Source organism: Parasteatoda tepidariorum, chromosome 10, assembly GCF_043381705.1.
Source record: "Parasteatoda tepidariorum isolate YZ-2023 chromosome 10, CAS_Ptep_4.0, whole genome shotgun sequence".
NCBI classification, from domain to species: domain Eukaryota; kingdom Metazoa; phylum Arthropoda; class Arachnida; order Araneae; family Theridiidae; genus Parasteatoda; species Parasteatoda tepidariorum.
This window is the reverse complement of record NC_092213.1, coordinates 61,234,232-61,246,520: the sequence shown is the minus strand read 5'-3', so window position 1 is coordinate 61,246,520 and position 12,289 is coordinate 61,234,232. Positions and strand designations below refer to the sequence as shown.

The 12,289-nt window shown below is 30.0% G+C and overlaps 1 protein-coding gene across 3 annotated transcripts in view; it reads left to right on the top strand.

The window, feature by feature from the left end:
• Positions 1–12,289, top strand: part of LOC107451281 (S-adenosylhomocysteine hydrolase-like protein 1) — a 223,292-nt gene that overhangs the window by 87,086 nt on the left and 123,917 nt on the right. For all 3 annotated transcript variants that reach the window (XM_016067330.3, XM_016067331.3, XM_016067333.3), the window contains one exon: positions 6,975–7,074. In XM_016067330.3, coding sequence (XP_015922816.1) covers positions 6,975–7,074 — 100 coding nt within the window. The remainder of the gene's footprint in view (positions 1–6,974; positions 7,075–12,289) is intronic.

Sequence of the window (12,289 nt, the reverse complement as noted above, 5' to 3'; positions counted from 1 at the left end):
TGCTATCATGTAATATATTTATGTTGCTGCAATTCCGACAAATGATCAATCTCTTTCAGAATCTTTTTTAAAAAGAATCAATCAACTTAGTTATACAGCTTTCGTATGATGTATTTCTGCTGCAATTCCGCCAAATGATAAATCTCTTTTTAAAGAAGAGTTTTAGAGAGTCAAAAGGGATATTCTTCCTGATTTGCAACTTAATTCGAAGTTGAGTAGTTATGAGTTCGGAAAGGAAATTAACGTTTAAGCGCATTTTAGCTAATGAATCGTACGAGCAGCAGCCAAGGGAAAATCTCTCTTCTCAAAGTAAAATCAAATCTTGCCCGCATATGAAAGTTGGGCACGCCATTCCCATTGGAGGAAAAATTTGTGTTGTTGATAGTGGAAAATTGTATTTTTGTGATCCTGGATGTTTCAAACTCGTAAGTTATACTATTTAACCTTTTATCTTCTTACTTAGTCTGAAATAACTTTATAGTTAAAACAAAATGTGATCGAAATGTGCACATTTTATACTTTGAAATTATGATTTTGGAGAAATTCGTTTTATTCAAATATTTGTATTGAAAATTATCTTGTTATAACTTATAAGTTAAGTTGTAATAAAGTTTAGTTTTAATAAAGTTAAGTTTTAATAAAGTTGAGTTGTAATAAGTTTAGTTGTAATAAATACTTTACTTATAACTTATAAGTAAAGTATTTATTACAACTAAAATTATTAATATTTTTTGGCAAGTGTTGAAATTTGTGCTTTACCGTTTCAATTTAATTCCATAAAATTTAATTTTAGTTTTATCAAGGTTTAAGATTAAATTAAGACAATGATTAAAATATAAATTCAATAAAAATATTGAGATTAAAATTGTTAAGAATATTTTTTATACTTTTTATTAATTTTAATAATTAGTACTACAAGTAATAAGTACTAATTATTGAGTTTTACTAATTTTAATCATTTGTGATATTCTATTTTAATTAAATTTCATTTACACGTTGAATGCCATAGGGATCACCGGTGACCGGCGAGGCCGAGATTATTAGAAACATACAATTCGAATAAATTTTTAATGCTTTCAATTTTTTTTACATTAATATCGTTACTGAAATGGTTTGAATAAATTAATGTAATACATACTGAGAAAATCATTTTGGGCAGACGGGCAAGCCATGTGAAATTAGCGTGGCATTCTAGTTAAACTAAATTTCAGCTGTAATAGTTTTATTGTAATTATAATATTAGTTTAAATTCAAATAATTTTTATACTATTATGTAATTATTGAAATTTGTGATAGTCGTTTACAACTTAATTTCCGTTGTAGTTAAGGTTTAATTTATTGTAATTAAAATGTAGAATTCAGTTGAGATATTTAATTAAAATTATTAAAACATTACTTAAATATTGACCGTTTAATGAAATAAAAAGTTAACATTTTAATAGTTTTAGGGTCTTGTGTATTTAAAAAAATATTCATTGCCTAACATTGAGATTAATCTTTTTCTGCTGATGTCTATACATTTTTATTTTTTCGCAATCCTATCATTTTTAGATCATCAGTTTTAGTTTCTACTTATAGCTAGACCTCGAATTTTCTGGCAAAAGACCATTATGTATTTTTTTGTCGATTCTGACAATTTATTTAATTAAAATGTGATTATTTTTACTTTTTTTTAAAATTTATTTAAAAATTTTTGCAAATAGTGGAAGAATTATGTTTGAAATAAGTTTAAAAATTTTTTGTACGCTTATCGGATTACTTCTATAATAATCAGGGGTCTGTCTAGGTTTTTCTGAGAGGTACCTATTTTGTGAAAATTTAGACATAATTTGAGAAAAATTAAAAATTATATTTAAAAATCTAACACAAAAATATGGCAAGAATATGGACTTATCATTTCTTAAGGAATACAAAAATAAAATTTTAAGAAAAAGTATTTTGTGAAACTACCGTTTTTCCTAAAATTAAATTTGTGAAACTACCGTTTTTCCTAAAGTTGAATTTGTGAAGGTACCGCTAAACGGTAGTAAATTCGGTGTGGACAGACCCCTGATAATTATTTACGTTTGATAATGAAGTTTTTATGCAATTTTATTATTTTAAATAAAATGCGAAAAACACTGTAAAAAAATATCGATATTTTTTTTAAACATATAGTTTTTTTTAAAAATAATTTTTCATAATAATTTTGATTTTTTATTTGAAAAAAAAAATTTGAATTTCTTTTAAAGAAAATTTATAATTTTTTCTGAAAAAAAAAATTATTTTTCTTAATTTTATTAGTATTTCGTCTAGTAATAAAAGTTTAGTTTGTATACAATTCCACCCCCCACCCCCTTTAAATCTTTTTTAACTTTTTATTTTTGCCTTTTAAAATTGTTCGTGCGATTAAATAAATTATCAGTAAAAATCGAAATTTATGTATCTAAAGAGAGAATTTATGCAATTAATATTAGGTCAGATCTTCACATGATGAAATATTATTATTTAATTATTCCGACTACAATGTGATGAAATCATTTGAATGTCTGATCACTTTAATCGTATACATTAATACTTGTACTCACATTTCCTTGCAATTTTTAGATTATAATTGCCTCTAATCTTTACTGCTTCTAATCGTTTTTTATATGACTTATAAGAATGATAACGTTTAATTAAATAGTAATCATTACCTGTAATCAAATACATTCGTAATCGATTGCTGAAATCGGCACCCAAATCTATGGGCCAAAGTTAGTTTTTGTGTTATTGTTGATTTCTTTAAAATTTAGGCTGCATTAAACTTGTTTTACATTTTACTATTTCTAAATTAGCGTTATTTTTGAAAAGTAATAATTATCTTTCTGGTTTAGTTAATTTATTTTTTAATTCAAAAATACTCCTGGAAAAAAGGCAGGACTCAGTACCAATATAATTTCTTCTATTTTTAGGAACTGTGCTGAAAAATGTTATTCTAAAACTGTTTTTACATTAAAAAAAACATGGTATTAGTTTTTGCATATTGAGCTAATTGTTCACAAAAATTGCACTATTTGAAAGAGCTAAGTGAAAAAGAATGTTAAAAGTAAAATTTTTGAGAAGGGGGAAAAAAAAAATTCGAAATTTCTCCCTGAAAGATATTATTTAACTGTTCACCATTGAAGTTACAGGGATCTGCCCAGGCCAAATTTACTACCGTTTAGCGATACTTTCACAAGTTCAAATTTAGGAAAAACGGTATTTCACAAAATACTTTTTCTTAAAATTTTATTTTTGTATCCCATAAGAAATGAAAAATCCGTATTTTTGTGTTTTTTTTTAAAAATATAATTTTCAATTTTCACAAATTACGTCTAAATTTTCACAAAATAGGTACCTTTCAGAAAAACCTAGACAGACCCTTGAGTTATTTTTCCAGGCTAACACATAGCTTAGATCTCGATGGTTTAAGATTTTAAATGGCCATCTTTGAGTGTTTTAGAAGTTAAAAAAGGTTCCAAGTGTATTTGTCAACAATTAGTTAGAAAATGGTGAGTTGCGTCCATTACCAGAAGCGGTAAGGTACGCAATGTACGCACTGAGAAACATGAATATGACATTTCTGGACGCTATTCACCGGCAGTTGTAGTCAAATATATAGAAAGCCTTTATTTTGGTAGTAGTATATTGAAACGATAATAGTGCTCATGGTAAGATGCCAACAGCTCATATGAGTATTGGGGATTTGAAGATTACGCCAAATAGAAACTTGTGAACAAGAAATAGATATGCCAAACACACACCAAAGAAAAGAGTTATTTTTCAATTATAATTAGCTTTGTTCCTTTTTAACTGTGATTTCGAAAAAGTTACTTTTGTTGAGATCTGTCTTAGTCTTGTATATAAATTATAACCGCGTGAACTACCTATTTATTTAAGTAACATGAATTGTGACTTCCATGGAGGTGTATAAAAGTTATTTCAAAAGGAGTAAGGAAAAAGAAAACGAATATCTTAAAAGGTATCAAGCTTTCTATTTCATTCATTTTCTGAATTCACACAAATTTAATCTCTTCTTGCTCTTTCAAAATAATTTTCACTTATACAAGTTGGCAGGACAATCGCAGGTAGTGGAAACTTCGTTTCCATAGCGATCGTGCAGCTGTGAGTCTGTTTTCAACGAGTAGAATTCAAACGATATTATTTTATTCTTTTAAACCTAATTCTAAGCTTTTTACAATATTCCACTGTTGTAAGAGAAATTCCAAATGTTCCTGATGCTTTCGCTTCTTTGAGTATGTTTATTCCAGGTAAATGCGTGCTTAGATTTCAAACAAAAATTGTTTTTCATAAAATATTACTTTACACATTGCGAATATTCCCTGTTAGTTATGAATGTATAATGAACATTTTATGTCGTGTTTTACAATGTTATAAAAACTTCTACATATAATTTTTTTTTGATCTGTAAATAGCTACATGTTAGAGGAGGACTTCATTTTTTCTATTATTATAAGCTTTAACTCTTGCATTCAAATGTGTTAAATATTGTAGTAAATAATGAAATATGAAAAAAAAAATTACGACTAAAAGGAAGAAAATATTTTTTAACTGTCAGATATGAAACAAAAAAATAAGGGCACATAACTTTCGAAACACGCTCTTGAAGAGGGGATGGATTTTCATTGGTGATACAAGTTTATAAGATTAATTTACAATACTAAACCATACTAGTAATAAAACAACATTGGATTGTCCTAAGTTTTCAATGTTTTGAAAACAATGGTTTCGTGAATGAAAAGTGTGTAACTCAACATTATTTGTTTGAAATAAAAGAAAAATACCGTTGCTAGATTTCAAAACACTTCCTGGTGTCGTTGTATTGAGGCACAGTAATCTACGTAGTTTAACTAGGTAACTATACTATATAAGCTTATGCAGCTTAATTTAAGAATCAACTTTTTAGATAAAATTTACTCGCCAGTCTTGAATATTTAAACGCGAATTTCGAGCTGGTGAGAGAAAATTTCGCGCCCTGGTGTAGATTGAAAAATTTCGAATGACGTCACATTTTATTCGGCGATAAATTCTGCTTCTGGCTTTCAGGAAACAATTGAAACCAGCCAGCTTTGTCATCAGGCATGGAGGAGCTCTAATAGCAAAGATTTGTAGCTATTCGGTGAACAGATGGCAAATGCCAGTAAATAAGAACTTGGTATTAAAATTAACTTAAGAAATTTTTCACAGCCATACTTAAGGGGAACAGAAACATTGATTATCCAAATTATATCATGTAATTGAATTAAGTTTAAGCTATTTTAGGACGTTTTTAAGTGAACTTAGACTATATAAAAATAAAGCTTTTGAGAGTGCTTTATGTAATAGAATTAAGTTTAGAAGCTATTTTGGGACGTTTTTAAGTGAACTATTGGACTATTTAAAAATGAAGCTTTTGAGAGTGCTTTATGTAATAGAATTAAGTTTAGAAGCTATTTTGGGACGTTTTTAAGTGAACTATTAGACTATTTAAGAATGAAGCTTTTGAGAGTGCTTTATGTAATTGATTAAAGTTTAAGCTATTTTAGGACGTTTTTAAGTAAACTATTAGACTATTTATAACTAAAACTTTTGAGAGTGCTTTATGTTTGAATTCTATCAAATTTTAAAAATTGTAATTAATCGAGCAATTACCATCGTTATAGCAGTAGAGAATAATAAATAATGTTTAGTGTTTTTTGGGCTGCTCTTATCTTAAACACGCTTTTATTTTTATTTACAATTTTCTTTTTTTATGTAGCCATTTTTTTTCTTATTTGTTTGTATTTCCCTCAGTACATAAAATTTTTTTGATCGTCCTGATCCAATTTCCTGACAGCATGTTGACCTGGTCGACGAACCCTTCTAACAAAGGAATAAATTTAAGGATCATCAAGCATCATGTATTCCCATTCCTAAATAAACAATGTATTCCACGGGGTCATGGGCTTGTAGGGCTCTAGTGCCAAATCCGCACCTTGCCAAGAAATTTCGATTCCGGCTAAGGGTGCCAATAATCTACCTTAACCTTTTCTCTCAGGGTCTGGAAAGAATTGTTCCTAAATAAAGTTTGGAATCACCCTTTTTGCTAGGAACTGTTTCAGAATCATTTTGCGCAAGGTCATATGATTTACTCCCTTTGTGTTCTCAGGTGAATTGCACGTGATACGTCTGTGGTACTGTTGCATTATAGTTCTGTGGAGACAGTTTAGTTTTAAGTGTTGCAGACGATTTGGTCGGTGTTGCCAATGTGTGTTGGAGTTAATGTTTTAAATTTTAAAATTTATTTGCAGTTTTGGCGTGATACTGGATTTTTATGTGTGTTTTTAGCTGTATGAAATCGATTTAGCGCTTTTCTTCACTGAGTAAATAGTCTGAAGCTGAAGGACTGAATTAGATTGTTGCTAGTTGATAGAACTATATTTGATTTTTACGACTAGTGAAATTTGAATTTGAGACTTGCTTTGCTCTCGTTTTAAAAAGCTGTTTAGTTTAGTTCGATTCAGGTTCTTCGCATCGACTATTTTCTCTTAAAATTAAAATTTATTCTTCATGCTTACCATCATTAAGGCTTTATTACAAAGTGAATTTAATATTTATATTTTTTTCGGAATTGTCAAACTTCTATGATCTGTGACAAAATTCACTATTATTGACCCTAGCCTTTTATCAGTGCAGCAATTTACCAAGAAGAAAAAATTTGTTTCTACCTAATAGAATTTCTTGTAAGTTTTGTGGCACAGCGAAAAAAAAAACACTCTATTACTGACAATAAAAACGATTTAGAACTCCGGCAAGTGAGGAAAGGTTTGTAACAGCAACAAAAAGCTCTTGTAAATTTGGTGACACAGTGAATCTTGTTCTCATTTTACTTTGGTGTATTGTAAAATAGATATATCACAATGAAGGAAACAATGAACAAGCAACCTCCAGTTGTTAAAAATGGTGCTCATCGTTCTCGTCTCTCTTGTTTGCAGGAGGGTGGAGTTGTGGGCCGAGCCAGATTCCGAAATCAAAACCGTAGCCGTTCTCATTCAGCGTCTTCCACCGACAGTTTTGGTTCTACGCACAGCTCTTGTAAGTACAAATTTTAATATTAAATTTGTTGCCATCTGTGAATGTTAATTCCCTTTTATCAACTTTGGTAATTTCTTTGTAGTGGTAATTTTCACTTCCTATTATGACCTGTTCATTTCCCCCATTTTATGCTGATATATTCGAGTTTTCAATAATGCGCGTGGATGCTTAAAATTGGATATATAGCTTCATTTGTAATGAGGCGTTTTCAAAATTCTATGTAACGAATCGTATTCACGCAAGCTTATCCAAAGTCGTGATTCGTTTTTGCGATTGTAATATCCAACATCCACTTTTGCATTTACAGGTGATTTAAAAAATTAGGCTTTGGATTCGTATTCACGCCATTTGGAAATAATGCATCGTAATTCGCATTTACTAAGGCTCCTATACTATCAGAGCTGACCTATCAAGCAATATTGGAGCAAAAAAGTTCACAAGTTAACATTATGTTAGTATTGTGCTTATGTTAGCTCTTTGGAGCAAAAATAGATGATGAGTCGGCCTGTCTAATTCAGGGGCTCTAGCATTTACGTGATCTGAAAATTACGCATCATGATTTGTATTTTCACATTTTTGAAATCCAATATCGAGTTTCATTCACGTGATTTCAATATCGTGATTTATATTCACGCGATTTTAAAATCCAAGATTGCTATTTGTATTCACGCGATTTTGAAATCTTTTATCACGATTCTTGTGAAAAGTAAGTTTTTTTCTTGAATTAGTTACTATATAAATGTGGCAGTTTTTCTATCGACGATTATTGCTATCTATAGGCATTAATTACAACATTAGCAAAACTGGATGAGAATATGTTGCTGATATTTTAGCTATAAATCACGTAAGATTTACTCGTGTAAAAATTCAGCTTTTGCATTTTGACCAATCTCATCCCTGATATTAAAATAGGATATATAGCTTTCTTAGTTTTAACTACTTGCCTTTAACTTTGACATTGCCACGTTTCAACAAAATAAAATGTGTTACTTAGTTGTTGTGAAGAATAAATCTACTCAGTTTTTTTATTTTATGTCCCAGTTTTCATGTTAACATTTGCTCACTTTGCCGTAACTACCTGTCTTTAAATTTAGTTATGTTAAACCTTAACGATGCAAAGTGTTATGCAGCTGTCGCCAATGAGCCGAACGCTTATCTTATTTAATTATCAGTGTAAACATGCTCATTAACTGTCAGGAACCATCCTACCATGTCTGTTTAATCAAAAAATAGTCATCAACCACGTAGATGATCAAAACTGCTCATATTTTGCTAATATCAATTCTTTCGAAATATTCTTCAAAAGTAATCAGTTTTGTGAGAAATGCATTATTTCAATTTCATTTACAAATGAATTCTTTGCGCCGGAAAATAAGCTTTTTTAAGCTAAAAGTGATCATTATAAATGGTCTAATGGAGGTTATGTATATATATGTATCTGAAATCTTTTAAAAATACTGTTTTTACCTTACAATATTTCTTGCTTTAATTTGTATTGTAAAATGTTGAGTTAATTAAATTTGCCAATCAGAGTTGCGTTAAATGGAGAGGAAAACCACGAAGACCTCCCACGGCTAGGCAGACTGCTAGAGGACTCTAACCCATGATCTGTCTACCACTGAGAATATTTTACGTCATTATTGTAGTCGTTGCGAGCCGGGTGTGGGAATCGTATCAACCAGCCATCCCTGGGATTCGAACCCGGTTCACGTCATTGGAAGGCGAACGCTCTATCCCTAGCCAACTGTTGCAAGGATTTTAGTTTCTTCTTGAAGGTTCTTAAGTCTTGACGACATTCCAAGTCCTCAAGGAAACTATTGAAGTCCCATTATATGGCTTCCCATTGAAGTCCCATTATATGGCTTCCCATTGAAGTCCCATTAATTCCGGCTTTCATTGTGGTTCTTGAAACCCAGTCTATGACTATGATAAGTGGCGATCCAGAAAGGGCAGCTACTTATGACTCCACTAAGTCTGACTTCAGTTTTAATTTCAAATTTCTCGATCAACACCCCATTCACAAGTATTTCTGCACTACTTCCCACGATACATATCTTCAATTATATTAAGAATCTTGTTCAGGACGCCATAGAATCTCAAGATATGCCACAAACATTCTCTATCAATACCATCAAAAGACTTTGAAAAGTACGTCTCACTTCTTTTTGCATACTGTTCTGTTCTGTAAGTTGAAAATTTGATAATAAGTAAATTTTACTTTGTAAAATCTCGTATGTGTACACATACTGTTTTTCCCACACCTAGATTTACCATCACGGAAGTTCTACCTCGTCACACTACTTGAAGTATTAATTTAATAACATTTAAGTAAGCAAATGTTCATGAAATGTCATCCGCACTTAAAACATCACATCATGCTTATCAGCTCTTTTATAAATGACAAGAGTTTTTTTTCCGTGGTAGTCGTAAAACTCTTTAAAAGCATAAGTTAATGATATACATATTTATACCGCATATTTCCGTTTCCTCCCCCCCTTTTTTACTTTTTTTTTAAAATTAAAGTGGCAGTCTTCTACTTTTATTTTAATTTAGTTGACATTTTTCTACTTTTTAAAAAAAAAAAATAAAGTGGCAGTCTTCTACTTTTATTTTAATTTAGTTGACATTTTTCTACTTTTTTTTAAAAAGAATTAAAGTCGCAGTCTTCTACTTTTTTTTTAAACAAATTAAAAGTTTGGCAGTCTTCTTTCTTTTTTTTTCTTCTTTTCCCCCCTACCCATTGGCAAAATGGGTCTTAGTTTGGATTTGATGACGTTCTCACATTTTTCAAGTACAATAATTAAGAGTAAAAGTAAACAGTGCGCATGCGTCGTCATTGCATGGGTTGCTATGGCGACCGGTGTTGTTTGATAATTTTTTTAGAATTCTTTTTTTCACTTTTAATTTTGTTATGCATTAAGTTGGTGAGTTTAATTTTAAGATATGGGACCAAAGAGATCCCGTAAATACTTCTTGAGTTGTGAATAAAAGAGAATTTCATCATTTGAACTGTATTTTTGTTTTTATTGTTCTAATTAAGAATCAGAAATTCTAACCTACAGTTCAAATTGGATCGTTTTCAGTACTAATTCAGTGGGGAATATCACAAATAAAGAGGGTCCAAACTTATTGACGCTGCCTCAAAAGTTAGAGTTGAAGCGAGAAAAAAACGATGCCAAGGCTTAAACTTTCCGAGGCTGAAAAAGCCAAATAGCGTAGACAGGAATACCATAAGCGTTACACACAAACGGAAAAACAAAAGGATTCCGTTCGCAAACGCATGCATGAAGCCTGTCCCTCACTAAAGTACCAAAGTGGTTGAGAGAATTGAACCTTACCAAAGAGCGAATGGTGGCTCTCCGAACCCCTTTCATGCAAATACGAGAACTGGGTGTTGATCATCAGTTATAGATACAAGGATTTATTGTCAACGTACCCAATGACTACCACAAGACCGTAGACTGTCTTCCACGCAATGTATTCCATGCAATATGAGAATGATTCATTCACTATTCATGTAAAATTGAAAAAAAGCCTAGCTTTCAAATCATATTTCATGTATGAACTTGTGAATCCGAAACGGGTGTATGATGCAGCTTACGATCCCCAAATTCAAACACCATTGTACCAATCCGAAATTACAATATTCAAACACCATTGTACCAATCCGAAATTACAATATTCAAACACCATTGTACCAATCCGAAAATGTTAATATTGATCTGGATTGGCTGTTCAATGTCTATTCAGTCATCAAAAGAATTTACACAGAATATGTCTGAGCTGCATTCAAATACGTCTGCGAAATTGTGTACCGAGCAGTTCTGGATTAACAGTTAAAGATGCCCAAGATGAAAACACAACAGTTGCTTTTCCAAAAAACAATTAGACAACAACTATTTTGCCAATGGGTAACCAATGAGAAAATTGTGGCAGAATTTAAAGATGCGAATTAAAATAGAAAAGTATTTTTTTTAAGCCTGTTAGGCTTCGACTTCTATGGCTTTTTCGTTAGACAGTCTCATCAAAAAGTTTTTTTTTCTTCAATTATAAATAATTTTAAATCCTATAGGTCAAACAAGTTAATTCCTTTCACGCTAGAGTGAAACGTTTTTCACAATTAATCCTATAGTTGATTATTGCATTAGGTTTTTCACGATTATCTCCATAGTTAATCGATCTGATTTTGAAACTAAAAACCTCATATATGCTTTACTTATGAATGCACAACACAGTTTCTTTAATATATAATGTTTGAGATAATTCCCGTAGTTAATCGATCTGATTTTGAAACTAAAAACCTCATATATGCTTTACTTATGAATGCACAACACAGTTTCTTTAATATATAATGTTTGAGGTAATTCCCATAGTTGATCCATCTGATTTTGAAACTAAAAGCCTCATATATGCATTATATGAGGTATAATTTAATTTATTGCATAATTTTGAATATCTTACATTTTCTTTCGGCTAACTGCTAAAAGCTTAAGTTGAAGTCTTCAAAAAACATAAATAAATTTATTTTTTCAAATATTTTATTTTCTCTTCTGCTGCAGTCATTTGGGGGGGGGGAGGGGTAGAATTGTTGTTTATTTTAAATCCAGTGAAATATTAAACCACGCTCGTGATCATTTAAATGGTAATAAGCTAATTCATATTATCCAAGTACAAAGATCATAAATTACGAAATTTTTCCAAGACTAAATTGAATTAATCTTGGAATATGTTGGATTGTTGGTTTTGCGTTTCAGAATTTTAGGATAAGATTTTCCTTTTTTTAAAACTCTATTTATTATCAATGTTATCGACCTAAAATTTATATTTTTTCTTTATTCTTTATATTCTTTCTTTATTTTAAATGAAATAAGGAATTTTATTTGTTTTTTTATTCAATTAATATAAATAACAAATAGTAATTAAATTAAAAAATTATTCTGGAATTATATGCATATAATTAGCTACCTGACTTAAAATTTTTGTCATATATATGTTTACAAATTTTACTTCTCTTCTCAAACTATTCTGTAAAAATAAAGTTTTTAATTAAAAAATATTTTTAGAAATAATTAAATTTCTGAATAATTACCTTAATCTTAACTATAATTACATTATAGTTAAGATTAAGGTAATTATATTAATAAATCTTAAACTAAGGTAGTATATTGATAAATCTTAAACTGAAAATTCCGCTGCGTAAAATAATGGAAAATTA